The following is a 19,092-nucleotide window of genomic DNA, read 5'->3' on the forward strand; positions in this document are numbered from 1 at the left end:
GAAACATTACACACTTCCCTCCCTCCCTCTCTCCCTCCCTCTTTTCCTTCTCTCTCTCTCTCTCTCTCTCTCACACACACACACACACACACACACACACACATGCACACACACCAAACTAAACCCATAGGTCTTGTTCGTTTACTCAGCCTGTGGGCAAACGTGACTTTAATGAGCCAGTGCTGAATGGACATTAGGCAGAGATTCTCACGCTGGACCACTGGCTCCAACAGCACCCGCTCTGCTCTGGCATTTTTTGGCAGCCACTTCACAGCACGGTGTCAAGTTTAGTTGTTAACCACATGTTCGAGGAGCCGAATGGAGACATTTGCTTCTCTGATGCTCAAGTGTGCTGACTGATCACTATTCAAACTACAGTACACAGTGGTTTCTTAAAGTGTTCGAGAACACCAAGAACACGATCCATAATAAACGGAATGAATTGAGAAAGCCATAAACAAATAAACATGCTGTGGGGTTGGTTCCTTAGAATTGTGGAGAGAATAAACAGGGCCAAACTGCAGGCAACACACTGAGCTGTGCATGCAAGGAATGACTGAGGCATCCGTGACGTCAGAGCTGAAGGTGTAAGACGCTGGATGCCTTTAGGGAGATCTGATACATCCCTACTTTCAAACTTTGTAGTTTTTCAAATGACATTCAAGGGCTTTTGGTATAGGCTAATAAAAAAAAGACCTGCAACCAAATGTGTTTCAATTTGCTGTTTATAAAAAAAATGCATCCAAATAGACTATGCTGAAGGATTAAATATAATTTAATATGGAATGGAATTTAATAATTGCATTAGACTAAGTGTTATCATGCGTGACAAATAATCAGATGAGCAGAAAGCCAATACATAAAGGCTAATAATCACAGACATCACTTTCTCCGTCAGTTGTCGGTGTGACTTCCTTTCTCTCCGCCCCCTCAGTAGCTCTGTCAATTATCCGAACAGCAGTAGCTGATGACGGCAAGAAAATCACGACTTTGTCATTTCTTTACTATTTTTTTTTTGTTTGTCTTCTTGCGCGCTCCTATCAGGGTTACGATATTTCCGATATGACCTGAAGGCAGCAACCGCACGCAACTCCACCTGAACCGTTGTGGAGGAGAGGAGCGAGGCAAACCATAGCCTACAGCTCTCTACTGTATCAAGCCACCAAGTGGGATGACTCTGAGCGCATCGGAACAGAAGGCTCTGAAAACTGTGAGGGACTGAAGAGGAATAAGGTGACGGATTCTCACAAACAGAAGCCTACCTCATCTGAGACATGCTCGCAAAGAACATTTCCCGAAAAACTGCCAGGATTTATGTGAAGTGAAGTTTGGAGCGGCAGCCGGACGATCACCCAGCTGGTCTGGTGAGTAGCTTTGAGTAAAATTAGAACACATTGGCTCGTGTTTTGGTGTCTAAATGAGGCTTTAAATGACTGTTAAAACTTTGTGCTCAACTCGGAGCACATTTTAAAAGGGCGTGAGTGTTTCTGCCCGATTTGTGCCAAACAACCAAATGCGCAAATACGCACGCTTAGCGCACTCTAACGCACCTGCACGCTCGCACGCGCGCGCGCGCACACACACACACACACACACACACACACACACACACACACACACACACACACACACACACAGGCAGGAGCAGTACAAGTTGACAAGTTGTCAAGCTGCATGGAGCACACAGGCTTTCTGCAGGCGCACCAGCTGGATCACTGCAGTCCGGGCGAGAGCAGTGAGACAGCGCCATCAATCGCATATCAGCCACACTCCTGTGCGCCTGTTAGAGGGAATGTAGTGCAGCTTTTGGTCTGAGAAGCAGTCAGGATGGCTGTGCGAGGAAATGGGTTGATGGGATCAGCGCCTTCATGGCGAGTGTATACTTCCACCATCAGTCAGTCACCCTGCTCTAATGCCAAAATACAGATCCATGGGGCGCACCGCTGGACACTATACATTTCCAGGCCCTGGCCCAGGCTATTAAAAGACAATAACATGAGAAGAAGATAATCTCCGGAATTGATGTTAAAACACCTGAATTGAAACCACACGCGCAAGGAACTTTGTATTTGCAATTTAGCTATTTATCATCGTGAGGGATGCCCTGAACTGCGATTTTATTTGCAAAATAGACTTTATCCACATTTTTTATTGCTGACAACAACATTATGATGCGAGTTCACGGATCATGTTTCAGCACAGCGAGGAAAAAATATTGTCTAATTGACACTATATGTGTTTGTTTGTTTGTTTTGCTTGCCACCAGTTTAAGGTCAGAATACTGGACTCAGCTTTTTTATTTGTCACAAAGAGCCTAGTCACGGCACATAAGTGGTTTGGGCTGCAGCTGAGGAGGTGGATATTGGATTAACGTTAGTCCCATTTGAGCAGGGCGAGGTTTTGCCCTTTGTAAGGATATCTCACGTGCCGTAGCCTAACGTCAAGAGGACCTTCGTGTAGGTTATTTAAAACAAAGATGAAGCAAAATACATCGAAAAAAAAAAGTCCCAACAGAGTCACATAGGGCTATTTCTAAATTAACCTACATCTCTAAATGTCAATAACAATTTTAGCAGAAAATACATTACAAAAAAATAATGGCAGCTATATCATCTACTCAATTTTATAATCAATGCCGTCACAAGTGGATGTGTAGGGGTTTAACAGTGTTGGTGATATAATTTCAGTAAAAGGACACTCCTATGCTATTGGGGGTCCTAATTGGTTACGAGATTATGATTAATCTGATTTAGTTGAGCCCAGGCTTTTGGCCTTTTTTCAGATATTTAAAAAAAAAAAAAAATTACAATGGCCAACCACAGTAAATCAAAGTAGCCTAGTGTACCCTGGTCCTGGGTTCACACAGCGGAAAGGTTTTATCCTGCTATCAGCCGGTAAGTAGATCCGGACGTGCGCAGCGCGGAGAGATACCAGGCAGCTCCAGTGTGGGAGAGAAAGGGAAGGAGTGAGGGAAAAGAGAGCGGCTGCCCGGTGGTGGTAGATGGAGTAACGGAGAGGAGACAAGTCCACGTATTACCATGCCGAGATTTGGACTACATAAACTACATGCAAAACCTCCAAATATATGAGATTTATACTAGAAAAGGTACGTGAATCGTTGTCTTTGTACGCGGTGGTCCTTTAGCTCCTTTAGCGTTTAGCTTCGGCATCTGTAACGAGTAAAAAAAAAAGTTGAGATAGGTTAGGTCGGCTATTGTGAGCTGCGGGCTGTGAAAGAAACCAGTCGCCGCTGCTTCTCTACCTCTTTACGGGGAAGTTTAGCCTCAGCAAAACTATTGGTTTAGTGTCGCTTTGGACAGCACAGTTGCTTTTTTACGTTGTTATTTACCCTTACAGTAGTTAATGCGTTGTTTTACGTTTTGTTGGAAAAGTGTGGAGTGCTTTTTTTTCTTCTTCCAAGCCAGTCTCTTACTCAGCGCACGGCTACCATCGTTCCATGAAGCGAATGGCTTTAGTTGGGGGATGGGGTTTGAAATTAAACAGTCTGGAGGCACCTAACTTAGTTTCTTGAAAAATTTTATTTTTTTTCTTCTCAGTGAAAACAGGTCACTGGTTAGAGGTCGCAGAGAAACAGAATTTAGCAAATGCTAAACATCTTGTGTTGTAGGCTGTGTGTAAAAAAATAAAGCAGAAGTTTTAGTTTAGTTGGAATTTTTTACAACGGTCGCCCACAAGCAGATGGTTCTTTTGTACCTGCAGGCGATAGTCTCAGATTTAAGGTATTTTCAGTTAGACTCTGTCACTTATTAACCCCACATAACGCATTGATAACTAAACCCCGCACGGGTCATTTTGACACGCCAAAAGTACATAATGTAGGTTTTATACTCAGCACTTTGCGCAGACATCGCAACGTCTTGCTTTTATTTGTCTTTGTACGGACTCCCCACCCAGCGCGAGACGTTGTAAAGCGGCTGTAAACGGGTGAATCTGCAATTTTAAAGCAGTTTCAGAGTCATAACTCAATGACATAGAAAAGAGCACCCTTGTATTTGATTTACCACGACAGGGTTTCTTACTAGCAGGAAAGTCCATTTATTGTATTAGATAGTTGTTTTTGCTTGTGTAATTATTATAATTTTTTTTTTTAATCCTGAGTGGGTGAGCAAAAATGCAATTTTTAATGCATTTCTATACACGGGGAAAAATAATGCAGTATTAAATGTGCAGTCTTAACATTGAAACTACTTTAGCATGGAAGAGGAAATTAAAGATTTACAGATTTTCTTATTGCCTGCTCTTTCTCTGAGCTCATTAAGCTGATGTTTGGATGAATGATGTTCTTCTGTTATTTAAGTGCACATATGGCATCTTGCATTGTGCAGACATCTTGTCACCTGACTGACCGCTCTGCTTTATCTTATTACCACATGGAAACCTATTTAGCTATTTATCAGTCCCGCCATCACTTGTCATGACATTTAAAGGAGTCTGGGAAGGTGCACAGTGATGAAAGGAAGACAGTTGTCAGTATTTACATCTTTTCATGAGGGATTTGTGTAGAAAATGCTGATTTCATGTGGTTATTTGCAATTCTTTTTATTTGATTCATTGTAATTACAGTTAGTTTGATGTACTAAAGGCACTTGCACGATACCGTGTTATATTACTAACAATTATATTTTCTTTGTTTCCAGGTGGTTCTGTGAAGATCCCGGTACGATAATGGGTAAGCACTTGGTCTCACTGCTTGTGCTGCTCCTGCAGCTCCTCTGTGGCTGCGCAGGGAACCAAAGGATGGCGAGGGCGCCCTCCATGCAATTCACCCACTCTGTTTACAATGCCACCATATATGAGAACTCTGCTGCTAAGACTTACTTGGAGAGTCACACCAAGATGGGGATCTATATCACAAACCCAGCCTGGGAGATACGGTACAAAATCATCTCTGGAGACAATGAGAACTTATTCAAAGCAGAGGACTACCTGCTGGGAGATTTCAGTTTTTTGCGAATAAGGACCAAAGGAGGCAGCACTGCCATTCTGAACCGGGAGGTTAAAGACCACTACATGCTGACTGTTAAAGCTTCAGAGAGGAGCTCTAGTTTTGAGTGTCGCGCTAGAGTTAAGGTGCAGGTACAGGACACCAATGATCTGAGGCCTCTCTTCTCGCCAACATCCTATAGCATCTCGCTGCCAGAGAACACGGCCATACGCACAAGCGTGGCCAAAGTCACGGCCACGGATGCAGATATCGGTACCAACGGAGAATACTACTATAGTTTCAGGGAGTGGACGGACATGTTTGCCGTTCATCCAACAAGCGGTGTAGTGACACTGACCGGCAAACTTGACTACTCTGAGACAAAGCTGTACGAGTTGGAGATCCTTGCAGTGGACAGAGGAATGAAGCTGTATGGCAGCAGTGGCTTCAGTAGCATGGCCAAACTCACAGTGAGGGTGGAGCAGGCCAATGAGCATGCACCGGTAATCACTGCCGCAACCTTGGCCCCCTCAGATGCAGACCATGACCCCACCTTTGCTATCGTGACAGTGGAGGACAGTGACCAGGGACCAAATGGCGAGATAGCCTCATTGAGTATTGTGGCTGGTGACCCTCTTCAGCAGTTCAAGGCTGTGAGAAGCAGCCCCGGGAGCAAGGAGTATAAAATAAAAGCTGTCAAAGATGTAGACTGGGACAGCCAGCCTTTTGGATATAACCTCACTTTACAGGCTAAGGACAAAGGCAGCCCCCCTCAATTTTCATCGGCTAAATTGGTACATGTCACTTCTGCACAGTTCAAAGTGGGCCCTCCTGTATTTGAAAAGGCCGTTTACAGAGTCAATCTAAGTGAATTTGCCCCTCTTCAAACACCTGTCACTATGGTAACAGCCGTGCCAAAGTATCCACAGCTAAAGTATGCCTTTAAACACAAATCTGACAGAAACAGATTTACTATCAATCCCGATACTGGCTTGATCAGCACTTCAGGACCAATCAATGCTGATTTTGCGCCCCGGTTTGAGCTAGACGTGATCACCAGTGACAAAAACGCGGCAACTAAAGTGATCGTTGATGTGATTGATGTGAATAACAATGCACCTGAGTTCCAGCAGACATCTTACAAGGCCAGTGTCGATGAGAATGTACCCATAGGGACCAGTGTGGTAACAGTGAAAGCCACTGATTTGGACACAGGCGATAATGGCTATGTGACCTACAGCATTACCAATATGAGCCCTCAGCCATTTGTCATCGACTACTTCTCTGGTGTCATCAGTACCTCGGAGGTCCTAGATTATGAGCTCATGCCAAGGATTTATAATCTCAAAGTCAGGGCGTCAGATTGGGGATCCCCTTACCGGAGAGAGGTGGAGGTATCAGTCACCATAACATTAAATAACCTGAATGACAATAAGCCCTTGTTTGAAAATGTAGACTGTGAAGTGACTGTGCCAAGAGATCACGGCGAGGGAGAGCAGATAACAACTGTGTCTGCCATAGATGCTGATGAGCTGCAGCTAGTACGGTACCATATTAAAGCTGGGAATGACTTGGATCTGTTCGAACTGAACCCAAACTCTGGCGTGCTTTCCCTGAAGCACACGCTGAGTGAGGGAGAGGCAGCTAAGGTTTCCTTTCATAGTTTACGAGTCATTGCGACGGACGGCGAACGCGAGACTCAGCCAATGGTCATGAACATAACTGTCATCACGGCACGCAAGCCCGTCCAGTTAAAATGTGTCGAAACTGGTATCGCTACCATGTTGGCTGAAAAGCTACTTCAGGGCAGCAAAATCCACACGCAAACTGAGCCGGATGACAACTTTATGGACTTTCACTCAGTCAACCGGTACGCTCCTCAGTTTGCAGAGTCTTTCCCGAGTGTTATTGAAGTTAAAGAGGACCTGCCTGTTGGGGCCCGCATTGTCCATTTGAGTGCCACGGACTCAGACAGTGGCTTCAATGGGAAACTAGTCTACGTTATTTCAGGAGGGGACACAGAAAGCCGCTTCAAAGTAGATATGGAAACCGGTTGGCTTTTGGTTTATTCTCCTCTTGACAGGGAAACAACAGACCAGTACACCCTCAACATTACAGTTTATGATCTCGGCTTACCACAGAAATCCTCATCACGCCTCTTGGGTGTTAAGATCCTAGATGCGAACGATAACAGCCCTCAGTTTTTGCAAGATTCGTATTCAGTTGAAATAAGTGAGACCACACCTGTCGGGATGGAAATCATCCAAGTGGATTCGACAGACAGGGATCAAGGAGATAATGGAGTCCTGAAGTATTCCATTTTGGGAGGCACAGATCATTTCGCGATCCATGAGGAGACCGGCGTTGTGACTGTGACAAAGCCGCTGGATCGCGAGCTCCATCCAGTTTATGTGTTGAAGATCGCCGCACGCGACCAAGCAGTGACCGAGCCACAGTTGGTGTCCACAGTGCCTCTTAAAATTACCTTGGAAGATGTGAACGATAATCCACCTAGATTTGTCCCCCCTAACTACCGCGTGAAGATAAGGGAAGACCTTCCTATCGGTACTGTAATTATGTGGCTGGAGGCTCACGATCCCGATATCGGACCTTCCAGTCAGGTACGATACAGCCTCATTGACAACGGAGACGGGAATTTTGAAGTAGACAAACTCAGCGGCGCCGTGCGGATCGTGCAAAATCTAGACTACGAGACAAAACAGGTGTACAACCTGACGGCAAAAGCTAAAGACAAAGGGAAGCCCATGTCCTTGTCGTCAACCTGCTTCATTGAGGTGGACGTAGTGGATGTGAACGAGAATCTCTACAGGCCTTTGTTCCGATCATTTGTGGAAAAGGGATTTATAAAAGAGGATGCGCTCGTCGGGACTTCGGTGATGACTGTATCAGCTGAAGATGAAGACAAAGGCCAAGACGGACAGATTCGATACTCCATACGAGATGGATCTGGCCTGGGGATATTTACCATAGATGAGGAAACTGGTAAGTCTCTTTTCTCTGTGTTACTGTAGAGCCGTGTAAAACCTTTTTTTTTTTTTGAAATATGGATGCATGAGCTTGAAATAATTTGCATAAGGAAAGTTGTATGCAGCTAGAGTTTATTCAGTTCATTTCATTGTGTGGAACAATGAGGTAAGGGAGTCTTCCAGGAGACGGGTAAGGTTCCTGATTCCAGTCATTTTTTCTCTTGTGATGGAAGAATTGAACCATTTGAACCAGCTGTCTCTCAGACCTGTGTGGACATTCTTGAGTAGTTGTTGTGGTATTAAGAAGTTTCTAAGTGGTTTCACCTCCTCTTTTTGCAGCCCTGCTCTCACTGTATTAATACATACTCTTTTTTTTTATTCTTATTTTTAAATACTACCAATACAGAAAATGGTGATGGTTTGTTGGAGTTAAGATTAAAACATTCTAATAGCATTTACAAATGTAAAGTGTTTTTTTATAACAGCATATGAAGGCAGGATTTGCTTACAGGTTTCTTATTATGCTGCAGGAAATATGTTAATACTTGCTCAGCTGCCCAGAATGATTTTAACAGCTGACTCAAATTAGCTCAAAATAAGCAGTCTGGAATTCCAGGAGTTCCTACCCAAAACCTGGCAATCCCCTGATTTGGATGTTTTGGACTTGGCTTGCTGCCCTCCTTTTTAAAACTTAGTAACCACATTCTCGAGCAGCTTAATGTGACACCCCCCCCCCCCATTTGAAATTACATTTTTTTCTCTGCATTATACATATTTAATGTCTAAATGAGGCAGCGAATCTTAATGCATAATACATTGATTTCTCTTGGCACGTGTAACCTCAAAGGTTTATATCTACATAGGAAAGCTGGCAATGCAATGTATTAGTGTGCTGCTGACCTGTACTGTTCTAAAAGTGGTTTCTATTTTTAGTTTAGTGTTTATTAAGAATCCAATATATGTGAATTATTCAATAAGTTGACAGGAAGTCTCCTCTGTGAACCTGTTGGGAAACACTTGCTTCTGTCTGGTACATTTAGGATGAGGAGACAAGCCTTTATGAAGGATCTGTCCTACAGGGCTGCGTGTCAGCTGTGGTGTGTCTGTGATTGTTTCTGTGGTAGTGGTTGGATTCTGATTTGTAATGAGATTTTGCAGACGCGCTGCGAGCGTAAACTTAGTGACTGTATTTGCCTTCGTGCAGGAATTACAAATGCTGCTTCGTGATGTTGTAGTCCAGTTTCTTCCTATTTATGTTCTAAATTGACTGTAATGGAAGTTGAATTTTACAAGGAATAGTATAGATTTAAGATGGACTTGCCTTGATAGGGCCACATGCAGGCCAGTGGTAGTCCATGTCTAACTCAAAATCTTGTGTAGGGTTACAGACACAGGGAGCCTGGTCTGATCTTCTACTTAATCCCAGAGGCCTATATTAAGTGATTATCAGGGGGTGCAATGATAGGATTGTCCTGGGTTGGGTCCTGTTATTATGGATTACATCTGAGGTCAGTAGACAACTAAATACAGCCAAGGTGGTAATGCCCCTCCTATGATTTCACTAGATGAAGTGTGTGGTTTGTAAGACTGCCATATGCATTTAGACTATTTTTCTTCTAAAAAGGAAAATATAAGCAGGGGTGCACTCACCGCTATATATTCAGTTCTGCAGCTGCATGTTGTGAATCTAAACCAGAATGTTCTAAAATAGTTAAAAATTGGAAAACAAATGAAAAAGCGGTGTAAGGAAAAATGCCAGGAGCCACACACCTTCAGTCATGGAGTTTCTTTTTTAGGGTGGGAGGGAAGACCGTTCCCAGTCTTTTCCTGTTTTACTTGCCGCTTGTAATTCTAAACCCATGCAGTTTTGTTTGTTATGAGTACATCAGTTTATCGCATGGTTTTTATCTATGTTGTTTTGTTTTGTTGGGTTTGTTCTATCATCAGAGTATGAATCACTATTCTTAGTTTTAGATATTCCTCTTACAGTGGCATCCACAATAACACAGTAACAATACTAGTTTGTGGGTAACAAAGTGTTGCTGTGAAAAAAACATTGCACTCTGTGGTGTTTGATGCTAGAAGTAGGCCTAGTGAGTGATTCTCCTGGAGTAGGCGTATCTAATAAATCTGAACATGGGTTGTATTTTAGAACAGGCTTGCTACCCACTTGACTGATGTTCCCAAACCACACAAGGAACAAAAAATGTTATTTGTTTGTGAGACATTGCGATTCAATTTAAAAGTGGTGATTGCTGTTTATTGAATGCCATCATGTTCTCATTTACATCAATGCCGAGTAAAAGAAACCCTTTTATGCCAGCTTCTTTACCAGATATGGTTCCTATTCTGTCAGACTGCTCTGGGAGTCCATGGCAACTGTTTGCCCGGACATTCTCCGTGTTATTAAAAGCTCTGTGGTCACTGGCTCAGTGCCATCTTAATTTAAACTTACTCTTATCAAGACTCTTTTCTGGGCCCCTTCCCATGCTGCTGTGGACCAAATTTACCATTCTCCGCTTTAATTGGAAAACTTGCTAATAGTTAAAGTGAATTTTGACTGACAGAGACCTGAAAGACTCGGAGCAACAAAACGGAACTTTGATGTAGCCTACTGAAAGCACTCCAAGTTTTTATGTTTAACCTATTAACCAACTTGGAGATTCAACAGAAATAAAAGATGGACATTTTGCTGTTGAATATACAGTCCATCATTAGCTTTTAACCGTGGGTTTATTCAACCAATCTTGAGAAATATATCTGCATCTCATAGTTTGCGAGACGTTTGAGTTCCTTTGCCACCCACCAGTGCACTTTGTTTCTCCACCATTTTATGCTGGGGGGGAAGCATACGCTTTACTCGCGATGAAGGCTTGTATGCCAAGTGGCTGGCTACAGTTTTACATGTTTGGGCCTTTGAGGTCAACAGATATGGATTTTCAAGGGCTCATGCCAATTTTGAAGGGGTAAGTTTGGCAAATGAACAATGTATTGTCCTCTTCAGAATGGCTATAAAACCATGGAAACTACTTTTAAAGATAGCTCTTTTAGACTAGACACACCGTCAGCTGACAGTGTGGCTGCAGAGTAATCCAAAAGAGCACTGCATATTGTATGTGGGTCTGTAGTGAAGACAGTTGTGAGGATTGTAACTCCTTGTGCAGGGCCTAACTATAATATCGGTCTTACACACAAAAGCTAAGATCAGTAGTAAAAATGTCAAAGGATAGTTTGCACGAACAAACACTTCCAAAAGTTGCAGTAGTATCGAGATGAGCAATGAAACAATTCTTATCATGATGAACCTAATCAAGTCTCCACTCCTCTTAAGTACACACCTGACTCACATTCCCCCTGACACACCTTCAGACATCAACCAAAAGGGTGAGTTTTTTTTTTTTTAATTTATTGCCAATGAGTAACTGCCGTTTCATTTCCTTATGATGGGATGACTAATGGAGAAATCAAGACACTGAGCCCTAATTGATCAAAAGCTCAGACTAGGCAATTGCAGAAGAATGGGAAAGTCAAAGGGGAAAGAGCCAACTTCACATAAGGCCTTTTTCAGCCCATTTAGATAAACCATTGCACAACTTCATCTCAGGCGGCAGGATGGAGTATTCTTAGATAAAAAATGTCCGTAGCGTTTGAATTGAAGGATGTTGGACAGTGAAGTCCTTGGCTTTGCTAAACACTGCTTATAAATTAGCCCTAGAACAGTAATGGGAAACGTGTTGCAGGGTGCGTTGGACGGCTAGCGAGGAATGATGGGCTGTGCTTGATTGAAAATAAAGGAAGTGTAAAGGTACACTGCTGACAAGCAAAGTTTTTTTCTAAATCACAAAAGGTCCCTAGATGATACTAATGCCGTGCGAATAGGGCTTTAGATTAGTTTATCTATATAAATGTTAGGGGTGGCACGGTTCACAAAACCCACGGTTCGGTTCGTATCAGGGTTTTACGGTCACAGTTTTCGGTTCTGTCCGGTTCTGTCCGGTTCTGTCCGGTTCTTGTTATTTTTTCTTTTAATCTTTAACACTCCAGAAATATACTTCAGCATATGATATATAGCTGAAATTAGCATATTGAATGCATGTTGCACAATGCTTGCACACAGTGGCAGTTCTATCTGTTGTTTTATTACCGCTGTCATCACAGGTAACATGAAATCCAAAATGTTCCCACACACCAGACTATATACGACCTCTAACTCCGGGCAGCCTTCCTTTTCTCTCCCACTTGACATTTCTACACGTGACACGACCTGCAGCACTCCGCACTCCACTTGAGGAGCGGTCGGCTCGGCTCGCCGCCTCTCAAAATCTGACGGAAATCTTTTAAACTGACCTTTGTCGATCAAAAAAACAGACAGATTCAGCAACTGTATGGCCTATTTCTCACTTAAAATGTTTTCAGAAACACGTTTCGGTGAACTATTTTTGTAAAATACGAGATCATATTCAGAACGAGACGCCATTAGAGTCTGTTGAAATTTCGGGAGCAGCAAGACCCACGTGACGCATTCGTCCAATCAGTTGCCATGTGTTGCGTTCGTCACGCTCATCCTGCTCGTCATTTCCGGTAACTACGGCAGTAAGTGGTTAGTGCACATTAACAGTGTGCTGACGAACCGTGCAACGCACACACGCTCCGAACCAAGACAGTCGAACCGAGACAATCAAACCGAGACAATCAAACCGAGACAATCAAACCGAACGGTTCGGATGTTTTTTCATGAACCGTCTCACCCCTAATAAATGTAGATATACATTGTATGCATTAACACCCAATCGTTCAGTGAATATCAACTAAAGTAGGCCACAGGACAATCAATTTGGGTGTCTCCACTTGAAAGTAAAGAGTAACTCAAGGCTATGTTGCCGTGGAGGTGATGGTATGGAGCTACAACACACAACTTACTTTGAAAATGTGCTCAAAAGCAAGTTGTGTCTCAGTTTGAAGTGAAATTATCCAGCATACAAGGTGACCAGAGCACAGAATGTTCAGTCTAGATGAGACACAGACGTTGATTGTATAATGTATGCATTGCCCTTTCTTGTTGGATAATATATTCATTGCCCTTTCACTTGAATCTGTTTGCAGCCTGTGCTGTAAATGTGTTCTCTGTGAAAGCAAATGAAACAGTTTGATGCATAATGACAAAGTCCTGTTAGTGTGTTTTCCATTCCCCCCCAAAAAAACTGCCAGTCCTTCACTTCTTTCCCCATTGTTCTCCATTCAAGGTAAACAGATTCTTGACAATAATGAAAAGACTTATGCTTGTATTTGTTTATGGTCAATCTTTTGGCATCAAAAGTGAGAACTGTTGCCCTCTGTCCCTCATTTTCCATCCAGTACCTATATGTTTGAGACAAAAGTGGGACAGCAAAGTGGCACATGATTCCAAGTAGTCTTTGCTTGAGTGCTGTTACTGTGGAGACGGGACCAGGAATGTGCAGCGGCACAAAGTTGATTGTAGGTTGCTAAATAGAAAACACACTTTCCCTAGTTAAAAGTATGTTGTTCTCTCAGTCCATTAAATCTTTTTAAAGAAACGTAAGGCTGCCTTGTGCACAGGATGTGCTTCATTATGTGTTAATTCTTGTCATGCTAACACTATCATGAATTAGAGCTATACTCTCTATGTACTGTGGATAGTACTGCAGACTTTTCACTTTTAAAGCAGTGTTTTTTTTTTTTTCAATGGGCCCCAAGGAACATTCAGAAGTCCATAATGACGTTACCTACATTTGCTTATTTAATTTAGTAAAATTACAATGCTCAAAACCCGGTTTCATTAAACAGTTTGAGTTTGTTGTTATTTAATACTTCAAGCCACAGGTGCTAAACAGAACCACTGCCATGAACAGCATTGTATAGCATTACAGAGTACAAACAGAAGTGATATTTTGAAAACATTAGCATCTTCACCAGGGGCTCTCGATCTAAATTATGGCGGAGGTCTAAGAGATAGCGTCATGCTCTTATCTAGGGCTGTGCCAGAAAATCGATTCACATTTGTATCGTGATTCAAGCTCTACCGATTCAAAATCGATTCATAGAATTTTTTTTTACTGTATGTCTACTGCAATCACATGAGAAAAGTAACTACAATTACATACTGGGAATTTTTTTTTTAATTGAGAATAGTTTTTGAATCGAAAATCGATTTTGAATCAAATCTTGAGCCTAAAAATTGATATCGAAAAGCATCGTGACATTTTCTGAATCGTGCACCCCTACTCTTATCCTTTTATTCAAATTTCAGCAAAGTCCTATTTCAAGCATTTCATGCTGTCTGGTACTTGACAAGAGCCCTGACCACAAACACATTAAGGTGTAGTGAAGTGTGTGTACTTACATACATTCCCCTGTCTGTCAACCAATAATTTGTTGACTGACACTAAAATTGGAGCGGGGGGAGGTCAAATTGGGGGGAATTGTTTTTAAATTTTACCTACATTTATTTTTGCCAAATCTCTTAAAGATTAGAACTGTAGGATGTGGACACAGCAACATCACCACCTTCACAATATAATATAACCCAGTGACTTCTTTGCCTTGCTAAATAGTAATAATAATAATAATAATAATTTGGGGAAATTTGCCTGTTCACTTTCTTGCCGCAAGTTTGGCTAGATGAGAAGATCGATACCACTCGTGTTTGAATGGTTGATATGAAGCTACCACCATCAGCCGGTTAGCTTAGCTTAGCTTAAAGACTGGAACAGGTGGGAACTTTATATCTTGTTTGTTTAATCCGTAGATAAATTAAAGTGTAAAAACACCAGGTTGTGGTTTTACAGGGAGTTGTGTTTCCGATGTTTTTTTGGCTGGACATAGTCTTGGAGTTGTTGTAACAGTGACGTTGCCAGGAAACCAGCAGGGACTCAAGATATATAATGAGTTAATTGGTAAGCTTCAGAGGTACTAGTAGGTGGATTTTGTTACCATACCTGTTTTTTAAGCTTATAGTGTTTTTTTTTGTTAAAACTTTTGTTGCGTCTGTTCGAGAGGTAGCCTATCGAACTGCAGTCACGTTCTATGATGATTGGCTTTGCTTCTTGGGTGGGAAGCCAGCAGGATATCATTTCCTGGTCAGGGCAGTCGCACCTGGGCAGAACATTTTTTAATTTGAGCTCAAAGTCTACATCCTCCTTAAGCCAGCTGGGGTTACCATGTACAATGGGAATATGTATATATATATAGAGAGAGATTTAGAGTAGGAAGATATAAAAATATTTAGAGGGGTGGGGGTATAGATATGAATAAAGACGGACCCTGTGTTTCCCTCATTGTGACCAAAGGCACAGGCAGAGAGCTAGGAGGTATTAGAACTACACCTAAATAATACTGTGATATTGAATCAAGGAGTATTGCTCTAAGGCCTGTTCAAAGCCCTTTGCAATAACGCTGTTCCCAGTAACAATGGAAGCTTTGTATCGTCAGCTAAGTCCCAAAAAAGCTATCTCAACTGGAATTAATAGGCAATTTTCTTTTAAACGAGGAAAGAACAAAATATACAGACATGCATCACAGCAATGTAACAACTGTATCGACATTTTTTCAGTCTCTTTCCAAGGCCAAATGCTGGTCATGTTTTCTCAAGGCACCCTTTTACATTATGGCTTATTAAGAAATTCTGAACTCATTATCAGTACTGGCTGTTAAAAAATCAAAAACTATAGGATTACACTGATAGACTCAGGAGTGTTCTCCATTGTTAGGCTGGTGAAATGATGGAGCTTGTCTTGAGTACCATGTTCCATTTAGCCAGCTGTTGACAGCCATTTCTCTGTTGGTACTGACAGTATACAGCGTGCACAGTAATGCATGAAGTGGAAATGGCTCACTGGCTCAGTAGTCCGGGATATTGAAGGAGATAAGATAGACATGGCTTTTGTTTGATACTGTATCACCATTATGATTATCTCTGAGGCCTATCAGAATGTTTATGGCTACTGTGTGCCCTTCAAACAAAACAAGAGGAATTGAAAAGAGAGGTACAAGGCACTCTTCTTACAAAAAGTAAAAAAAAAAACAACAACCTTGATTTAAATGACTATTTCGTATTTAAATCTTTAGTACATTAAACATAGAACTGGACAGCATACCCACACGTAGCGGCACTAAACTGCCTTCTTTAGGGTAAAAAACAGAGGAATTAAGGTGAGCGAGAGAGCCATGACACTTACTGTAAGCCTATTCACAGAAATACATGTACAATAGCCTATTTTTTGCATTCGAATGTCACATGAAACGTATGGAAAACTCAACTTAACATATAACTCTCACCATGATCACTTAAGATCACTTAAAATCTAATTCCAATATAAACGTCTCGGAAAAAGAAAAGTATTGCTAAAATAATCAGCCCAGTGTAAGTTCAAACTTAGCTTAGTTACAACGCGTTTACTATACATTGCTAAATTAAAATGGGTTGCCCCACACAAAGTAGTTCTAATGTAGATATTAATTGTTACTAAGTGTTGACACTCCACTAACTGCCAGTTGTAACGGTTGCACGGCTAACCAAATTAGCTCACAAAGCTAACGTTAGCTCGCTAATATGGAATGTGGTCGACACATCAAAGTGCAGCTGAAAAATAAACAATTTTTGTTTAATTACAGTACCAGTCAAATGTTTGGACACACTTTCTCATTCAAGTGAATGGGAAAGTGGGTCCAAGCCTTTGACTGGTACTGTACATGTTACGAAAACAACACAAGGTACCTGAAATAATAGAAGTTTATGCTAGTGACGTTTTGCTAAATTACTTAGCTAGGTTCACATAATCAAATATTTCCCACTCATGCTAAACTGCATGAATACTGCAAACTCATCTTTGGTTTGAAACTAGCTAGTAGTTAACTAAGAACTTAGCAAAACCATTACACACAAAATTAGTAATAGACTTACGAATAGACCATGCAACCCAGTCCATATGCATTTCTTTATTTACAGTGACTTATGGTTTTAAGAATTAAGAATTGTTTGCCTTTGACTATAAAAAAACTCATCATATTGCACCGCTATTATGAAATCAATGCTCCAGACAATGCTTTGAATAATAAAATAACAAAACCTTGGACCATACTTTTTAAATCTATGACATTTTCAAAATGTTTCAGGCATTGCAACAAGGCTTGATGTCTTTGAAGCACGGATCTTGGCTACAGATGTCTGGGATGATGTGATATTAAGTTGCTGGCTAACAGAAAGCTTACGTTGGGACTCTTTCTATTACACCGGGCTCTACAACGTGGTAGTGGAATTTGAAGCATTTTGCCGGGACTGTGGAAAGAGAAGAGGGGATAAAGCACTGAGAAAGTTAATGTAAGCATGTGAGCGAGAGGCCTGAGAGGGCTGAGGAATGTGGGGTAGGGGTGAGCGGAATTACCGGAGGTAGTTCAAAGCAAACCCCGATTTTTCTGCAGAATGGACAAGGAAGTCCTGGAGTACGTTGAACTGGCAGCACGTAATCACAACGTTTTGGGGGAATAATCAAATGCAAGTTCCCATAGTCGGGGTGAAATGAGAAAATCAGCACGACTGCCAATCTGGAATTTGTGAGTCTTAATCTTGTATTGACAGCATATACTATATTTAGTACACTACTTTGTTTCACTTGACAACTTGTGACATGCAGTGAACAGTTTCAAGCTGATTTTCAAAAGCAAATGTCACCCTCTTCCAACGGTTACTGGAAGTTGTTATAGAAGGAACTCATTGTGTATCTGTACAGCGCCTTGATTTAAGTACACTCATATATAAAATACCTGTTGGTCTTGATCATTTGAAATCCTTCTTTGGCTGTCTGAAGGCTCCACTACACTGCCACTGTGCTCAAGTAACTTTGAAGAACAAAGCCAAAAAAAAAAAAAAAAAAAAAAAAAAAAAAAAAAAAAAAAAAAGGGGGGGAGGGGGTTTTTTTTTTTTTTTTTTTTTGGGGGGGGGGGGGGGGGGTTTGTGTGTGGGGGGGGGGGGGAAAGGAAAGGAAAAAAAAAAAAAGGGAAAATTTTTTTTTTTTTTTTTTTTTTTTTTTTTTTTTTTTTAGTCAGCCAAAGTCCGTGGCAGATAGCGTTTCATACTCTGTGCCGTTTTACACATTTTAGGTCAAGTTGTTCTGTTTTTGAGTCTCTTCAGAGATAAATATGGCCAAAATAAATTTTTAGTGTGCAAGTTGGCATTGGCATTTAGTTTGAAAAGGCAAAACTGTGGACAGTAACGTTCCTCTTGCAGCTGCTGTATTCTTGTTACAAGTTTTTAACTGCAACATGTGAAGTTATCTCCTTTATGCTGACAGAATCAGGGTGAAGAACTGGGAGCAAAACGCATGACACTGGAGAAAGTGGAATTGTTCTGCTAGGCTGGTTTCTGCCAGTCAAACACATGAGCAGTCAAGCATGGGCTTCTTCCTTGGCACAGGCGCAAAAGATTTCTCATACTTTCCCATTTCTCTCTTATTTTCTCTTGTGCTTTGTCTTATTAGCACTCTGCTCTACTGTACTCTCCTCACACCAACCCCTTTAACCATTTTCACCTTCATTGTTATCTTTAACTTTCTTTCTTTCATGTCACCTTTTCCACCAGTTCCCGCTCTACGGGTGTCCCGAAACATTTATCTTCCTATCCTTTTGTGTTTCTGCTCTGGATGCCTCACATTCACATCTGCGTTTCCTACTTATGTCTAACAATTGCTATTTCCTGCACATGGTTTCTTTCATTAGAGATACACTCCAAGTTGTCAGCTTCAATAAGATCATAAATTAGTCAATAATGGGTTATTTTATTTTTGTTAGTATCTGTTATTCTTATTTTATGACTTGTGTTTCTCTCTGTGTATTGTCAGCTTTAAGCCATTAGTTCAACTATACAGAGTCATCTACTTTGCGTTCTTGATGTACTGGTCGAGGTTGTTTTTTGCCATGGGGTCCTTGGCTTTAGGAAACATTCGGGAGTTACTTATTTTCCCTTCCCTGCTTACCCCTCTTATTACACGCCTCAAGCTAAGTTGAGAGTACTATAATGATGACTAATAACAAGAGAGGATCCCAGGCCGAAAATGCAGGGACGCCAAAGTAAAGCGGGGCGAGAGAATAAATGAGCTGTGCCACCAAACTCCCCTTCCGTGTTAAAATTGAGAATTTTGTGAGGAG

The 19,092-nt window shown here is 41.6% G+C and overlaps 1 protein-coding gene across 11 annotated transcripts in view; it reads left to right on the forward strand.

The window, feature by feature from the left end:
• Positions 1-1,065: 1,065 nt before the first annotated feature.
• Positions 1,066-19,092, forward strand: part of fat1a (FAT atypical cadherin 1a) — an 82,691-nt gene continuing 64,664 nt past the window's right edge. For 5 of the 11 annotated variants that reach the window (XR_005636693.1, XR_005636682.1, XM_039779635.1 and 2 more), the window contains exons 1-2: positions 2,952-3,106; positions 4,659-7,948. Coding sequence is in view for 9 of the 11 variants with exons in the window: in XM_039779635.1 (XP_039635569.1) it covers positions 4,687-7,948 (3,262 nt within the window). In the remaining 2 variants the exon portion in view is untranslated. Of the gene's footprint in view, positions 1,365-2,951; positions 3,107-4,658; positions 7,949-19,092 lie in introns of those variants that run through there. The other 6 variants (XM_039779368.1, XM_039779450.1, XM_039779536.1 and 3 more) reach the window with 3 other exon arrangements.

Source organism: Perca fluviatilis, chromosome 1 (assembly GCF_010015445.1).
Source record: "Perca fluviatilis chromosome 1, GENO_Pfluv_1.0, whole genome shotgun sequence".
Classification (NCBI taxonomy): domain Eukaryota; kingdom Metazoa; phylum Chordata; class Actinopteri; order Perciformes; family Percidae; genus Perca; species Perca fluviatilis.